At 44.2% G+C, this 16,059-nt stretch overlaps 1 protein-coding gene and 1 pseudogene across 4 annotated transcripts in view; one reads left to right on the top strand and one right to left on the bottom strand.

Moving 5' to 3' along the window:
* ASXL1 (ASXL transcriptional regulator 1) overlaps positions 1–16,059 on the top strand; it is a 73,515-nt gene that overhangs the window by 53,123 nt on the left and 4,333 nt on the right. For 2 of the 4 annotated variants that reach the window (XM_035006037.1, XM_035006036.1), the window contains 9 exons: positions 10,195–10,315; positions 10,392–10,489; positions 11,055–11,148; positions 11,595–11,747; positions 13,226–13,389; positions 13,484–13,580; positions 14,350–14,415; positions 14,934–15,039; positions 15,324–15,957. In XM_035006037.1, coding sequence (XP_034861928.1) covers positions 10,195–10,315; positions 10,392–10,489; positions 11,055–11,148; positions 11,595–11,747; positions 13,226–13,389; positions 13,484–13,580; positions 14,350–14,415; positions 14,934–15,039; positions 15,324–15,957 — 1,533 coding nt within the window. The remainder of the gene's footprint in view (positions 1–10,194; positions 10,316–10,391; positions 10,490–11,054; positions 11,149–11,594; positions 11,748–13,225; positions 13,390–13,483; positions 13,581–14,349; positions 14,416–14,933; positions 15,040–15,323; positions 15,958–16,059) is intronic. The other 2 variants (XM_035006039.1, XM_035006038.1) reach the window with 1 other exon arrangement.
* LOC118011335 lies at positions 6,293–6,721 on the bottom strand (annotated as a pseudogene).

Raw genomic sequence — 16,059 nt, 5'->3', positions numbered from 1 at the left:
GTTTCCTTTCACGTCCTTTTGTTTCTGGTTGCTGTTTGATCTGTCAGTTGTGCTCAAATATCTGGTGGCCCTTGATAGTCGTTCACGATGAGAGAACTGGCAGATTCTGTGCTTGTGGGCACTATTGTTGGATATGATAGAGAGTGGGGACCCAGGTGCTTTTTTTTGGCTGTTTTTTTTTAAATCCCCAGTTCTCCACCAGAAGGTGTTTTCTCTTAGGCTGGTCACTTTTTCTGGGAAGATAAATCCTTTCCTTTCTTGCCAGCTAGCTGAGAGCAGTCTAGGGCTGGGGTTGCAGGGCTACCACCATGAGGAGAGCTTTGGGAGCCGAATTGGAGAAGGGAGCTGATGGCGTCACTGTTTTATATGTCATCTTTGACTTACTGCTCCTGCTTAGAGTGAAGCATCTCACTTCCTCCCCCATTCCTTGAGCTGGTGTCTTCTATTCTGGACCCTCTCTGGTTCAGTCCAGCCAGAATTAAATCTCCTATTTTCTTCTGAGGCTAGAGATGGATATTGCCTGATTGTTGGGGGACAGAGAGGAGACTTGAGGGGTCCAACTTTGGCTCGGACTTCCAACAAGTTCTCCTGTTTTCATTCCCATGCCTCGCCTCTGTGTCCAGTGGTTCCTGGACCTTTAGTCACTGGCCTCTTGGGGGTTTCACAGTACTAACTGGCCAGCTTTTTGGCTTTTTCCTCTGTAGCCTCAGACTTCAGCTTTCTTTTCCCTGCTGAGTCAGTTACTGCCTGTCTTCCTGCTATCCATCTTCCATCTGTTGACATCTCCCATCTGCCTTTTCCTCCCCCTTTTCCCTTTGTCCATTTATATCTTTATTATTTTCTTAGAGTCATTCTAAAGAGGCTTCAGGAGGATGCAAAGAATTGTGTCCCTTTCGCCATGTTTAAATGGAAGCTCAGGCCTTTGTGCAAAGAAAGTGGGAAATGACTTTGACTTCCACACCTCTACACCAGACCCTACCCTACCCCTATCCCTTCACCTGCCACCCAGGCCTATGACCCTTGTTCTTTCCCAATAGCAGACACTCATTAATGTGTATCCTTCCTATTCATGTGGATCCATTAAAAACGAGTGGTCTGTTTGTTTTATATAGGTGTATTTTTATTTCTTTCAGCTACTGTTTAATAGTGTATCATACCAATATACCTGATGTTATTTATCTAGTCCCCTATTATGGATATTTAGTTTTTTTACCATTACAAATACCACTGCAGTTATCTCCTTTTACTTTTGTAGTCTCCATGTGCAAATGTGTGAGAGTTTTTCCAGTGGACTACTTCCTTAACGTTTTAATGGGTAAATGGAGGTGATTTGGAGGCTTTCTTTGAGGCTTGAAGAAAACATTTCATTAATTTTTTTTTTAAAGGTTTTATTTATTTATTAGAGCATGAGCCAGGGGCGGAGGGAAGAACAGAGAGGGTGGGGAGAGAGGGGGAAGGAATCACAGGCAGACTCCGTGCTGAGCGCAGAGCCCAATGCAAGGCTCCATCCCATAACCCTGAGATCATGACCGAGCCGAAACCAAGAGTCAGGTGCTTAACTCCCTGAGCCACCCAGGTGCCTCTGCAATCATCATTTTTGACCACAATTTGGTTTATCCTATACAGTTGAAGGTATGCCTCCCCTCACATTCAGTAATTCAGTAGGTATATGTCTTAGAGAAATTCTTGCATGTACAAGGAAGTTCATAATCCCATTGTTTGTAAATAGCAAGACATAATAAGCAACATAGTGTAAGCAACATAATATCCATCAGACAAAAGAATTGGTAAATAAATTGTGGTATATCTATAGAATGAATAATAGCAATGAAAAGACTAAGTGCTGTGTATCAGTATGTTGGGTGGCCAGGAACATAGAATTGTATGAACAGCAAGTCTTAGAAGAGTACCTGCAGTATGCTGTTGATAGAAAGCTAATTCAAAAGCATGAAAAATTTGATATATACATATATAGTTGAACCGTTACGAAAAATAAGACTCAAACACAAAACTCAGAAAACTGGTTACCTGGGGAGGAAGGAGGACAGAATCAAAAGGGGCAACCAGGAGGATTGATGGGATTGGTAATGTATTTATTAAGGTGGGTTTTTATTGTGTTTTATCCTTTATGTATTTTTGCTGTTTTTTTTTGGGGGGGGGGGGTTAAATTTAAATTTAAGTAATTAACATATAGTGTATTGTTAGTTTCAGAGGTATAGTTCAATGATTCATCAGTCTTATAGAACACCCAGTGCTCATTACATCACGTTCCCTCCTTAATGTCCATCACCCAGTTACCCGCCCCCCCCCCCCAGCAACCCTCTGTTCATTTCCTAGGTCATTAATATTTTTTTACATTTTAGTTTATACCTGTGATGAGAAAAGTAGCATTATAAAACTTCCAGATCTTTTCGAAAATTTTACTGAGAGACATGCTTTCTCTACAGTCCATAATCTCATTAACAATTCTGAAATCTAAAATACATTTTTTTAAAGATTTATTTATTTATTTGAGAGAGCGCTCACGTGTGCTGGGGGAGGTACCTGGAGAGGGAGTGAGAAAGCAGCAGACCCCCTTCTAAGCACAGAGCCTAACTTGGGGCTCCATCCCATAACTCTGAGATCATGGCCTGAGCTGAAACCAAGAGTCAGAGGCCCAGACTGAGCCACCCAGGCACCCCTAAAATCTAAAATATTTTGAGAAGTGAAAAATTTTTTTCCTAACTCATTTGGCAGTAAAACCTGTCCTGTCTAAACTCATTTGGTGGCAAAGCTCTGATCCAAATTGACAAGGCTATTTATTTTAGTTGGTATATGCATACGTGTTATTTCAAAAAATATTAATGTGTGTTTAATACATGATATATTAAAACTATATGCACTGTTACCACCCCCAAATTCAAGAGATCCTGAATTCTGTTTTTTTTTTTTTAAAGATTTTTATTTATTTATTTGAGAGAGAGCATGAGAGGGGGAGGGGTCAGAGGGAGAAGCAGACTCCCCGCTGAGCAGGGAGCCCGATGTGGGACTCGATCCCGGGATTCCGGGATCATGACCTGAGCCGAAGGCAGACGCTTAACTGACAGCACCCAGGCGCCCCAAGAAATACTGTTCTAAAGCACATCTAGATCCAAGGGTTTCAGGGGAGGGGTCATAGACCCCTGTGGTCATGCCACCATCAACTAGAAGCTTTGCAGCGATGGGTGGCAAATCATAGATGAGAATTTATTTCTGATGGAGGGAAGCTTCTTTTTTGTCTTTAAGAACTCAATTTTTTTTCTCTTTAAACTGTATTCCAGGAGTGTGTTCATTTTTAAAATAACAGCTCTTTTCTTTCTTTGACAGCTATAATATTGAAACTGCTTGTGATAATGCAAGTGGAGTTCAAATTCAATAGAACCTTTTTTTACATTAAGTATTTTTAAAAATGATGAAGTCTTTTCTCAAGCATACACAGAGGTTGCTTTGCTAGTTTTAATTCCTCTCTAGGATTCATATAACAAAATTAAAACATCGCTAACGGACCATTTTGCTTCCATAGTCCAAAGCTGAAGTTTACCTTTGAAGCTATAAACTTTCTGTGCACATTAATAGTTTTTATGTGATTTTTACAGATTCTGGTTAAATTCCTTCATGTTCTCAGAACTGTCAGTTAAATTCAGTAAGACATTTTTAACCCAGCTTTATTGGGATAGAACTCACAGAAAGTGTACAGTTCAGTGGCTGTTAGTGTATTCATAAAGTCATGCAGGCATCACCATTGTCTGATCCCAGAACGTTTTCGTCACTCCCAAAAGAAACCCCATATCCTGCAGTGATTGATTTCTGTTCTTTTGTCCTGTTCTCTCTTTGCTCAATTACTAGAGCTTTCTAAAAAAGCAGGTCCTCCCTTTTCTTACTCTGTTTTCAAGAGTGTCTTGGCTCTTGTGGCCCTTAGCAGAGTCAAGTTGTATTAAAAAAAAAATTATGTTTCATTGAAATTTTACTGAATTTACAAATCATTTTGGGGAGAATGGCATCTTTACAATGTTGAGTTTTTCTTAATATAGAAGATGGTGTGGCTCTCTGTTTAAGTTTTAAACCTTTCTCTGTAAAGTTTTATTTTCTTCATAAGATTGTATTTCTTTTGTGAAACTTGTTCTTAAGTATCTTATATTCTCCTTATAAATTACATTTTCTAATTGGTGATGTTATTGCTGAGTTTTTAATGTACTCTTGAATCTCACAGCCTCGCTGAATTTCTTACTAGGTCTGAATCTCTTGGCTCTTCAGTGTAGATAATTACACTGTCTGGAAATGAGAACACTCTTTTCTCTTTTAATCTCTTTTTTAAGAATAAGTATTGTTAGGAATTCTAGCATACTGTTGAGTGGTCAGCATGCTGTTAGTTTTTAATAATTTATATTCAACACCCCTAGATCAGCCTTCCCTAAGAAGCCATAGCCATTTCTTGCTCAGGAAGTGTTTATTAGATCTACAAAGAAAGAAAAGGCATACCTGGGATTTGTTTATCTGTTTTTCCAGTTCAGAACCTAATCTTGGGCAGGTGAAATTTCGTCAGTTGAAATTTTAGTGTTCTATTTTATTCGTGTTTGGGGCTTGTTATATTCACAGTGCCTTTTATTTATTTATTTTTAAATATCTGACTTGGGGGGCACCTGGGTGACTCAGTTAAGCATCTGCCTTAGGCTCAGGTCCTTCTGCCTGCTGCTCCCCTGCTTGTGCTCTCTCTGTCAAATAAAATCTTTTAAAAAATGCTCTTTTAAAAAAATAAATCTGACTTGGGATGCCTAGCTGGCTCAGTCAGTAGAGCATGCGACTTTTGATCTCGGGATTGTAAATTTGAGGCCCATGTTGGGTGTAGAGATAACTTAAAAATAAAATCTTTAAAAAAATATCTGACTTAGGGGAAAATATTCAGGTTTATTTATTTATTAGTAGTAGTATTTTCATCATTAGCTACAGTTGCCTTGCCAAACTAATATACTTCATGTATTTTAAGAACACTTACTTGTGTTAGGAGGTGAATTTGGGTAAAAAGTATAGGCAAGTATTCTTTGTGCTGCTTTTACTCTTCCAGCTTTTCTGTAAATACAAAATTATTTCCAAAGAAAGTGTTTAAAATGTATCTGTTTGTAAAAGTAACACATGCCCATGATCAGTATTTAAAAGGATCCAGAACAAAGAACTCCTGCAACTATAATAAAAAGACAAATGACTCAATTTAAAGATGTGTAAAAGACTTGAACAGACACTTCAAAAAGGAAGATAAGAGAATGGCCAGTAAGCATATAAAAAAGTGCTCAATATCTTTAGTCATCAGAAAAATGAAAAATAAAACCCCCGTGAGGTACCACTGCATCTGCTAGCATGGCTAAAGTAAGATTGACAACACCATCTGATGAGGATTTGAAGCATCTGGAACTCCATACAGTGCTGCTGGGAGTGGAAATCTTTGGAAATGTCTGGAAGTTGTTTTCTTGTTTGTTTTAATTAAGCATTCATTCATCCCAAACCCAGCAATTCTGTTCCTAAATATTTACACACGAGAGATGAAAACCAGAAAAAGGTGTCTGCAAGGATGTTCATAGTAGCTTTGTATTCATAATAGCCCAAATCTGGAAATAATACAGATGTCCTTCAACAGGAGAATAGGTAAACACATGGTTGTCTATATGAATACTACTCTGTAATAATGGATAATGAACTACTGATGCCTGCAGCAACAGGGATGAATTTCATCAACATTAGACTGACAAAAAAGAGTATAGACTGTATGATTCCATTTCCATAAAGGCCATGAATAGGCAAAAGTGATTTTTCGTGATAGAAATAAGAACAATCGTCTCAGTGGGGTGGGAGGGCATTGTAGAGTCGGGGTTGACTAGGAAGGGGCACAGAGGACCTTTTAGGGATGTTGGACATGTTCTGTATCTTGATAAGCATTTGTCAAACTCATCAGATAATATACTTAAGACTGTGCATATTACTCTATGTAAGTTGTACTTCATTTTAAAAAGTAAGAAAAAGGACACAGGGTTATACATTGATCCAAGGGCATTCCCATATATAAGTGCAATGTAATTATCACACTCAGGAAATTTAACATTATTGCAACCTTTCTATATCTACTATGCAGTCACATTTAAATACCCCAGTATTGTCTTTCATAACATTTTAAATCAGGTTTCAGCAAAGGATCACTCATTACCTGTTAATTTTTTTTTTAAAGTTTCTTTTTGTTGTTGTTTTATGGTTTTATAACACAAATATGACATGCACAACAAGCTGTCTATTCATTTTCTTCACTGCGCAGCCTGGCGTTGGGATTGGGGACTCTGATTGCCAGCTGGGGTGCTCTTTCCACAATAGCTTTGCGGTTCTTGGAGGAGATACTGTGAGCAGTCTCTGCATAGTAAGATTTGTTGCACATCAGCAGCACTTCAAGCTCCTTGACGTTGTGGACTAGGAACTTCCGGAAGCCACTGGGCAACATGTGCTTTGTTTCCTTGTTGCTGCCGTAACCAATGTCGGCCATCAAGATCTGGCCCTTGAATCTCCTGTGCACCCTATTGTCAGTGCCTCTGGGTTTCCGCCAGTTGTGCGTAATTTTGACATAAGTCTGACTGGTGCCGGATGAACTTCTTGGTCCTCTTTTTAACGATCTTGGGCTTCACCAGAGGTCTGAGGGCAGCCATGATGCCCAGTAACAGATGGCTGCCACCTCTGCAGGCAGCGCCGAGGAAGAGAGCTAAAAAAACGTTTCTTGATAGAAAATATCCTTGCAAAAAAATTAAAGTCTTGAGTCTGAGAGCATATTATCTGATGCCTATAATTCTCAGTAGCCCATTTCATTGTTTTTTCAGATGTCTACAGTTAATGTTTGGAAATTTATGATATCAGATGTCTGAAGTTTACATGGAGAGATTAAGGATCTTTAAAAAGGCAGAATTAGAATTGCAAATCTTGCTTTCATTTTCTTAAACGTTTTGTTTGCTTTTTACTGAAAATACATGGCTTTGGAAATTTGGGGTAGTAGTTTGAATTGCAAACAAGTGGGCAGTATTTCTGTTTAATGAGATTTGTAATCAACACTAGGTTCCTCTAGACTCTGGGACCTAGAGGAAGGAAATTCGCTTTTAGTGACTTAGCTGTCAAAGATTTAGCATTATAATTTTTTAAATGTCATTTTTTATCATAAAAAACAATACACGTTAATTGTAGAAAATACTCCAAATCAAAAAGAAAGTCCTCAGAACTCTGCCACCTAGAGGTGCGATGGCTAACACACGTGAGGCGTGTCGCTCTTGTCTTTTGTCTGTGCACACATGCTCACACGATTTTTCTTTTTAAATAGATGATGTAATCATAACGTGTAAATTTAACTGCTTAATTCACTTGGTGCGTCATCATTTCTCATGAAATATTCTACAGTTTTACTTCAAATAACTGTCCACAGTAGTGTTCCTTGCTGGAAATTCTGGAATTATTTTTTGTTTTAAAACTTTTTTATTGTAAAAATGTAAAGACATGCAACATAAATGTTCAGCCTAATAAATGTCATAAAGTAAACACCCTCGTACCTGCCACTCAGATCAAGTCTTGGAGCGTGGCTGGCAGCCAGCAGCCCCGAGTACACTTTTCCACTCACAGCTCCCTTCCCCTTAAAAGTAGCTACTATTCTGTTTCGAAGTTCTTTTCTTGCATATCTTTATTGTGTCCCAGCTGTGTTTGCATCTCCAACAGTGTAGTTTAGTTTTGCCTGTTTTTGAACTTCTTACAAATGGAGTCATTATAGTATGCATTCTTTTGTGTCTGGCTTCTTTCATTCACCATTTTGTTTTTCAGATTCACCTATATTGTGTAGTTCATTCTTTATTGTATGCTACCATATTTTGATTCTACTGATGGTGGGCACTTCGGTTGTGTGTAGCGCATTTTTTACAGATGTCGCTGCCATGAACACTGGATGTACTTCACGGTGTGTGTGCATGTGTGCATATATTTCTCTAGGGAATCCAAACGTAGGACTGACATTGCTGGCTTGTAGGATAATGTGCCAGATAATGCCAAACTATTCTCAGTTGGTTGGATCCATTTTCAGTGTACCTGTTTCTCATCCTCAGCACTACTTGGTATTGTTAAACTTTAATTTTAGCCATTCCTACGGATGTGGTGATCTCTCCTTGTGGCTTAATTTGCATTATAATGTGTTTCCCTTATTGTTAGTGAAGTTAAACAGGTTTATGTGTGAATATCGGCCATTTTGATATCCTGTTTGGTGCAGTGCTTAATTCATAGTCTTTTGCCTATTCTTTTCCTGGGTTTCCTTTTTCTTACTGATTTATGCAATTTAGATACAAGATCTTTATCGGTTATATGAGTTGCAGATACCTTCTCCAACTTTCAGTAGCTTGCCCTTTTTATTCCGTTAATGGTGTCTCGTGCAGAACAGAGGATCTTAATTTTAATGTAGTTCCATTGATTAACTTTCTCCTTTTAGGGATTAATGCTTTTCATGGCCTGTGTAAGTCTTAGAAATGGAAGTGTTGGGTTAAGAGGTTTTTAGATTTTCACTTACAGTGTACTCACCGCTCTGCATGAACCTTTTGAGACCATTTTCACTCTCACCAACAGTGTGGGCGTGATGCCCCCACCCTCGCCAGAACTGGAGTTTTTTGTCTGTTCATTAATGAGTATGGTATTTTAGTTTGCTCCTGAGACTCAAAGAACGAGTTTGTTGCATCATTCTGTGCACACGGCAGCCACTAAGCATAATTCCAAGGTTAATACTAAAAATACTCTTTAGCTTTTGATTCTGAGGAACATTTACAGTGGTAGGAAAAAGAGATAAAGATTTGAAAGGCCATTTTCTTTTTATTAATTTAAATCAGCATGATTTGGGCTTAATGACAGTAAATTGATGAAGACTTAATATAGTGGATCATGGGACCCATGAAATTGATGAGTTAGAATTTTGTAGATTTCCTTTATAAATTCCTGGTGTGTTTGTAAGAGGTAGAATCATGACTTTAACAACTCTTCTTTACACACTTTATTAAAGAAGACATCCTTACCCTGACTTATCTCTGCTGCTCCTCTCCCCACCGCCCAATATTCATTCAGAGTCCTTTCTGATTGCGAGGTGGGAGGTGGCCCCTTGGTTTTGCCTGGGAATGAGTGGAGTTGAACTCAGACTGCCACAGAGCCCATCCCAAGCCTTCATTAGGAGATGAAGTCTGGAGTGGCGCTCTCTTCAGCTCTCCTGCGCTCTTGCCTGCTTTCCTCCATCTTCCTGTTTAGGTCGCCGGCACTTTCCCGGGCCTCGCAGACAGAATCTTAGTCCCTCAGCACAGTGTCTTACCATCTGCCCGGCTGTTCACTCTTGACCCTCATGCACCTAGTCCCCCTGCTGAAATCTGCAGTTACCTTGCATTTGGAATGCTCATCCCATTATCTAAAACTCTCTCCTGTCTGCTGCTGCCAAGCCATCCACCTGCTAGCTAACTTCTTTTTTTTTTTTTTAAGATTTTATTTATTTATTTGAGAGAGAGAATGAGAGGCAGCACAAGAGGGAAGAGGGTCAGAGGGAGAAGCAGACCCCCCGCTGAGCAGGGAGCCCGATGCGGGACTCGATCCAGGGACTCCAGGATCATGACCTGAGCCGAAGGCAGTCGCTTAACTAACTGAGCCACCCAGGCGCCCGCTAGCTAACTTCTTTTAAAACTCAGCTTAAGCAGCACATCTCCTTGCAGGCCTTAGCTCCATGCCCTCGTTCCTCCAGCTCACTGAGCCAGCTGCCCCCTCTTCCAGACTGCCACGGCTCTCTCTCTACCTCTTTTGCTGTGCTTTGTATTGTAATAAATTTGATTTTCTTTCTTACTCAGTTGAGCTCCTTGAGGGTAGGGCCCCGATTCCCCCGTCTTCTGCCCCCCGCCCCCCGGAACTAGCATGGTGTAGCTTATAGGAGGTGCCCCATAAACATTTACTGAGTGGACTGAATGCGAAATTATATCTAACTTTTGTGATGTACATATGAAAAGAACTTGAGGAGAAAGAGGTTAGTTAGAAAGGGATAGGAACTTACCAGTATTCTAAATCTCTCCTCCTAAAGCAGTGCGCGTTTAGGAGTGACTGCTGTGCCTGTAGGATCTGTCGGGTTTTGCTCACCTGAGTTGTGCCTTGCTGTCACAGAAGGACGCCCTGCAGTGGTCCCGCAGTCCGGTTGCAGTGGAGGGAGAAGAGCCGGAGGACACAGCCGACGTGGAGAGCTGTGGGTCAAACGAAGCCAGCACTGTGAGCGGTGAAAACGACGGTAAGTACCTGTCACAGGATGGGCCGAGAGCCATAGGCAGCTGCTGGAGACTAACCTTTATTTCCCTCTCTGCCAGTTTCCCTTGATGAAACGTCTTCGAATGCATCCTGTTCTGCAGAATCTCAAAGTCGGCCTCTTTCCAATCCCAGGGACAGCTACAGGGCTTCCTCACAGGTAGGGAGGAGAGTTGGGGGAGCCAGGCTGGGGGTAGGTAAGCCCACGTACGAGACAGGACTCTGCCTCTGCAGCTAGCTGTGAGCATGTCGGGAGAGTGGAGCAAATCAGTGTGGTCTCCGCCTGTTAGTACAGTTACAAGTGGGCAGTGGATCCGAGAGCAGAGTGGTTGGTTTTTCTTCATTACCACAGATGGATAGTTTCACTCCTACTTCCGACCAGCACGGAACTCGGAAAGCACCGTGCAGAGTGGGGGGCGCGCGAGCTTGGGAGTCAGCACTTAGAACGATGGCCCTGCTGCTCGCTAGCTTTGGGAACTTGGGCAAGTTCCTGATCTGTAGAACAGGGTGGCGGTACATTCCATTCTGCTTGGAGTGGTGTTTGGCACAGGGGCCGGCACCTGGCTTAGTAACATGAGTCCGTCCTGCTCTTACCGTTACCCACCTGAGCTGGTCGAATATGAACTCCGTTGTAGCAAACAGTGGGTGGAGACGTGGTGGAGAGGGACCACTCTCGTGGCCTTGCAGGTGATTCGGGTTCCTTTTGCAATCCCTTGGGCATCTAGGCAAACAAGCAAAAGAAAAAGACTGGGGTGATGCTGCCGCGAGTTGTCCTGACTCCTCTGAAGGTAAACGGGGCCCACGTGGAATCGGCGTCAGGTACGTGCAAACTTGTGATGTGAGGCTCCTTCCTCAGGTCCTGGGGCCTGCCCCGCTCTGGCAGCAGTGTCTGACCTAGGTGGCGCCAGGAGGGCCTCCTGGTGGGCAGCACACCGTGGCGGTGAGGCCTGAACTAGGTTCCGGTGCTGGGCTCCGCCGTGCACCCCGCCCTTGGCCTCGCGGGGCAGCGTGAGGGTCCGGTGAAGGAGTGTGCAGGTGCTCAGTAAAGGTGCAGTGCTGTGCAAACTAAGGTGGCGGTTTGGCGTTCCTACGGGGTGATGTCAAGCCAGACCGTGAGGTGGTGATCTCTGACAGCGCAGGGTTGGGCCACGGCAGCACCCGCTGTGGCGGGCAGTGTCTCAGGGAGAGCTGGGAGAAGTGAGCTTGTCTGAGAGCCCTGGGCGCGGCGGGTGATGCTTTTGACCAGTGGAATGCTGTGCCTTCAGGGTTCTCGGGCCGCCACGCCGATGGCGAGAGCGGCAGCCCGTCCAGCAGCAGCAGCGGCTCTCTGGCCCTGGGCAGCGCTGCTACTCGTGGCCAGGCCGAGGTCGCCCGGGACCCTGCCCCGCTCCTGAGAGGCTTCCGGAAGCCGGCCACAGGTGAGTGGCTCGGCACTCATTTCTCTGCCTGTAAGGGGGGCCCGTGCAGGCCTTAGAAGAGGACAGTCTTCTGTCCCACTTCCTTTACCAGTTTATTTTGACTTCTCGGGTGGCCCTCTTTTTGTTTGTTTGTTTGTTTCTTACCTTGTATTTTGGTTATTTCACATGTAGATCTTCTCTGCTAGACTGTGAGGGAACTTGTGGGCAGAGATAAGATTGTTCCTTATATGTCCCTGTAAGGGCATGGCCCTTTGGTACTTACTGCTTAGTGTTTGGGTGAGTGAAAATTGCTTCTGAGATTCTCAGTGAAGAATTCCAGCATCCGGGCGCCTGGGTGGCTCAGTTGGTTAAGCGACTGCCTTCAGCTCAGGTCATGATCCTGGAGTCCCGGGATCGGGTCCCGCATCGGGCTCCCTGCTCGGCGGGGAGCCTGCTTCTCCCTCTGCCCCTCCCCCCTCTCATGTGCTCTCTCTCTCTCATTCTTTCTGTCTCAAATAAATAAATTTAAAAAATCTTAAAAAAAAAAAAAAAGAATTCCAGCATCCATTTTCTTTCTTCAGTAGCATCCTGTCACGTTTGTTCTTAACATCCAAAGTTTCAGTCAGGCACCCTTTTTTCTAGCCTAGTCATAACGCTGAGTGGAAGGAAGCCTGTGTTGAATTTGAGGTTGCAAGCAAATTCAGTAGCATGTTCCTCCCACCCCTCAGTAGGGCTATTTGCAAGGCCAGTATGCTGTTTGCTAGTTCAGGATTTATTTCTCAAAGCCCACATGCTGGTTATTTGTAGCTAGGCCACATGAAACCATTAAGAAGACTAGCCTTGGCTTCTGAAAATTAGAATAAACCATTGCCCAAATGGGAATTGGGTTTGCTGTCTTGCTGCTTTTCCAGCTCATCAGCAGTGCTTAACCTTAAGGTCTCACAGGTCTCTATTCTTAGTGATTTTTTCAAATAAAAGTAACTTTTGCGGAGGTTTCTGTGAGAGAGAGAGATTGACATCTCAGTGGCTTTAAACAGCCTAGTACCTTTCTGCGTGGAGATCATAGCTCTCCATCCCGTTCAGGGAAGACTTCTGCAGTTTTCTGTCGTATACTAACTAGATTCGCTTTTAGACAGCGTCCATCGTTTCTCCAGCTGGCTTTGTGGAGCTTGTTCTCCTGCTTTGGAGGGAAGCTCACAACCTGCCCCCCTCCCTGCTTTTCTTTGGGAAGAGTGTCCTCTTCAGCCTTTGTCACAGCATGGTAGAGAGTCTTCTCTGAGAGGACGTAGGCCCAAGTGTTCTCTTGGGTTTGGTGGCAACAGCAGTAACCTGGGCAGAATAATTGGGATGTGCAGCTTAGGGTGAGCTGGATGTGTGTGCAGATGAGTTCTGGGTAGTTAGGGTGCTGCCACTAAAGTTTTTCCCTCAGTTGGCGTTTGCCCTTTTTCTTTGAAAAGCTGAAAATCTGTACCTTGCTTCTTGCTGCTTCAAAATCACAGGTCAGATGAAGCGCAACAGAGGGGAAGAGATAGATTTTGAGACGCCTGGGTCCATTCTTGTCAACACCAACCTCCGGGCCCTGATAAACTCTCGGACCTTCCATGCCCTGCCAGCCCACTTCCAGCAGCAGCTCCTCTTCCTCCTGCCTGAAGTGGACAGACAGGTGCAGATGGGTAGCCACCTCTTGCCTCTCTCTGGGTGGGCTTCGGTTCTCTTTCTGAGTTTCTTTATTGTGCTTTTCACCCTGATCCTTCTAGGTGGGGACAGACGGCCTCTTGCGTCTCAGCAGCAGTGCACTGAATAACGAGTTTTTCACTCACGCGGCCCAGAGCTGGCGGGAACGCCTGGCTGATGGTGAGTGGATGTTCTCAGACGGCTTGAGAGGTACCTGCCGTGTGTGGTGTCACTTGTCCTTGGTATTTAAAATCCAGACATTCATTTTGCGCCTCTTAACTCTTTCCTTCCCCACTCCCCCCAAGGGGTATTTAGTATAAGGCAGGCTTTCCTCACAATACGGATTAATGTGGTGGGTGTTAATATGCTCTGTAGCTTTAAAGAAGGTACAGAGTGTTTGGGCTTTTGCTGTTTGAGTGTATGTCTCCACCTGCATCACCTCATCATCATTGGAGCTCTAAACTCCTGGTCTTTCCAGGAATGCTGGTGGTGTCTAGATGGGTGGAGGAGAGTGTGCCGTGGCATTGACTTACACGTTGAGTTCTACTGGGTGCTCTTTTTAGACGTTGCCACTTGGGGTGGAGTGATTGTCAGCTTCTCTTAATGTAACTTTATGGGGAAGCAACGTGGGGAGTGTGCTGGGAGGTCCCTAAGACTCCCTCTAGGTTTGATGATTCTCACTAGGAGGCCTCACAGGACTCCTCCTGCAGTTGTACACATGGCTATGATTGATCACAGTGAAGGAATACAGAGCAAAATCAGCAAAGGGAAAAGACGCTTGGGGTGAGGTCCAGGGAAACCAGGCGCAAGCTTACAGTGTCCTCTCCCAGAGGAGTCACACAGGGTGTGCACAGTTCTCCCAGCAGTGAGTTGTGACAGCACGTGTGGAATGTAATCTGCTGGGGAAGCTTGTCAGAGACTCGGTACCCAGGTTTTTTTTTTTACTCAGAACTGATCGTGTGGGAAGCCTCTGCCTGGCACATAACCAGATTCCAGATTCCCCGAAGGAAAGCAGGTGCTCGCCATAAACCATCTTGTTTGCATAAACAATTTAGGCACAGTGAGCCATTCATGTCATTTACGGGGGTGGGAACCCTCCTGAAATCCAAGCTCCCAGATGTCAGCCAAAGGCTAGCCTTGTAAGCAGGCCTTTCCAAGAATAAGCCATGAGGCCTGGTCTGTTAACCTTTTTCTGCCCAGGGAGTAAGAATGGTTCTCTTGTTTATTTGTTTCTGTTTTGCTCTTTTGATTGATCAGTGTGTTGCTTGTTACTGAAGACTGATTATCTGAGGGAAAAGTAAATTTCCCTCATCATGGACGTGTTCTGTCATGACCATGAGCATGATGTGGCTCTGGAGGAGACAGGAATGAGTGTGAAGGAGATAGAGTTAAAAGAAAAAAGAGCTCCACATCCACCAAAGTCATGTGTATTTTGAGAAGTCTTGATGTGGTGGAATTGCACGGTTTGGCTTTCCATAAGACAGACCTTAGTATCCTGAATGCACACACTCCAAAAGCTTTATTTCTCTTTAGGTGAATTCACTCATGAGATGCAAGTCAGGATCCGACAGGAAATGGAGAAGGAAAAGAAGGTGGAACAGTGGAAAGAAAAGTTCTTTGAAGACTACTATGGACAGAAGTAAGGCCCTCGGTGCTGCGAGTCCTGGTCTGGGCTTTGGGGGGCAGAGAGACAGATGCTGTCCGAGTTGTGCACGCCAGCACGCGGGGCGAGAACAGGTTGGCTGCGGTGGTTTGCCCGGCTTGTTAAGCTTAACGCCATTCGTAGAAAAGCTAACATACATTTTTCTCTGGTTAGTGCTATGTAGCACACAGATTTATTTTGTTCTGAGATATTTAACAGCTACAATAAAATAGGCATGCCCTCTTTGCCCTGTAAACTGATGGTGTGAGTTTGGTTTGCAGATTGGGTTTGACCAAAGAAGAGTCATTGCATCAGAAGGTGGACCATGAGGAGGCTGACATCAAGAATGACTTGCATGTCCCAGGAGAATCAGCACGGCCACAGCGTGGTCCAGCCACCCGGCAGCGAGATGGGCATTTCAAGAAACGCTCTCGGCCAGATCTCCGAACCAGAGCCAGAAGGAATCTGTACAAAAAGCAGGAGCCAGAACAAGCAGGGGTCACTACAGACACACAGTCTGTGGCACCAGACATCCCCCTCTACAAGGATGGGGAGGCTGAGAGCGACTCAGCAGAGGCGGGCAGCCCTCATCTGCCTGACACGGCCTCTGTAGCACCCGAACCAGAGAGTACCGAGTTCCTGACCCAACCTGTGGCTTCCCGGACGCAGACCGATCCAGGCGACCTGGCACGTGCCTCCGTGTCTCCAGACAGGATTCCCAGCTTGCCTCAGGAGACTGCGGATCAGGAACCCAAGGATCAGAAGAGGAAATCCTTTGAGCAGGCGGCCTCCGCGTCCTTTCCCGAAAAGAAGCCCCGGCTTGAAGATCGTCAGTCCTTTCGTAACACAATTGAAAGTGTTCACGCCGAAAAGCCACAGCCCACCAAAGAGGAGCCCAAAGTCCCGCCCATCCGGGTAGGAGGCAGTTTGATTCCTGGTTGTCCTGGGGCCAGGTTCCCTTCGAGGGTCAGGAGATGTGCAGAGCCCCTTTGCAGAGAGAGAAGGCTCTGGGCGTTT

Source organism: Mirounga leonina, unplaced genomic scaffold, assembly GCF_011800145.1.
Source record: "Mirounga leonina isolate KUSES-001 unplaced genomic scaffold, KU_Mleo_1.0 Mir_150, whole genome shotgun sequence".
In the NCBI taxonomy this organism is placed as follows: Eukaryota; Metazoa; Chordata; class Mammalia; order Carnivora; family Phocidae; genus Mirounga; species Mirounga leonina.
The sequence above is the reverse complement of the archived record's forward strand: the minus strand, read 5'-3'. Positions and strand labels throughout refer to the sequence as shown.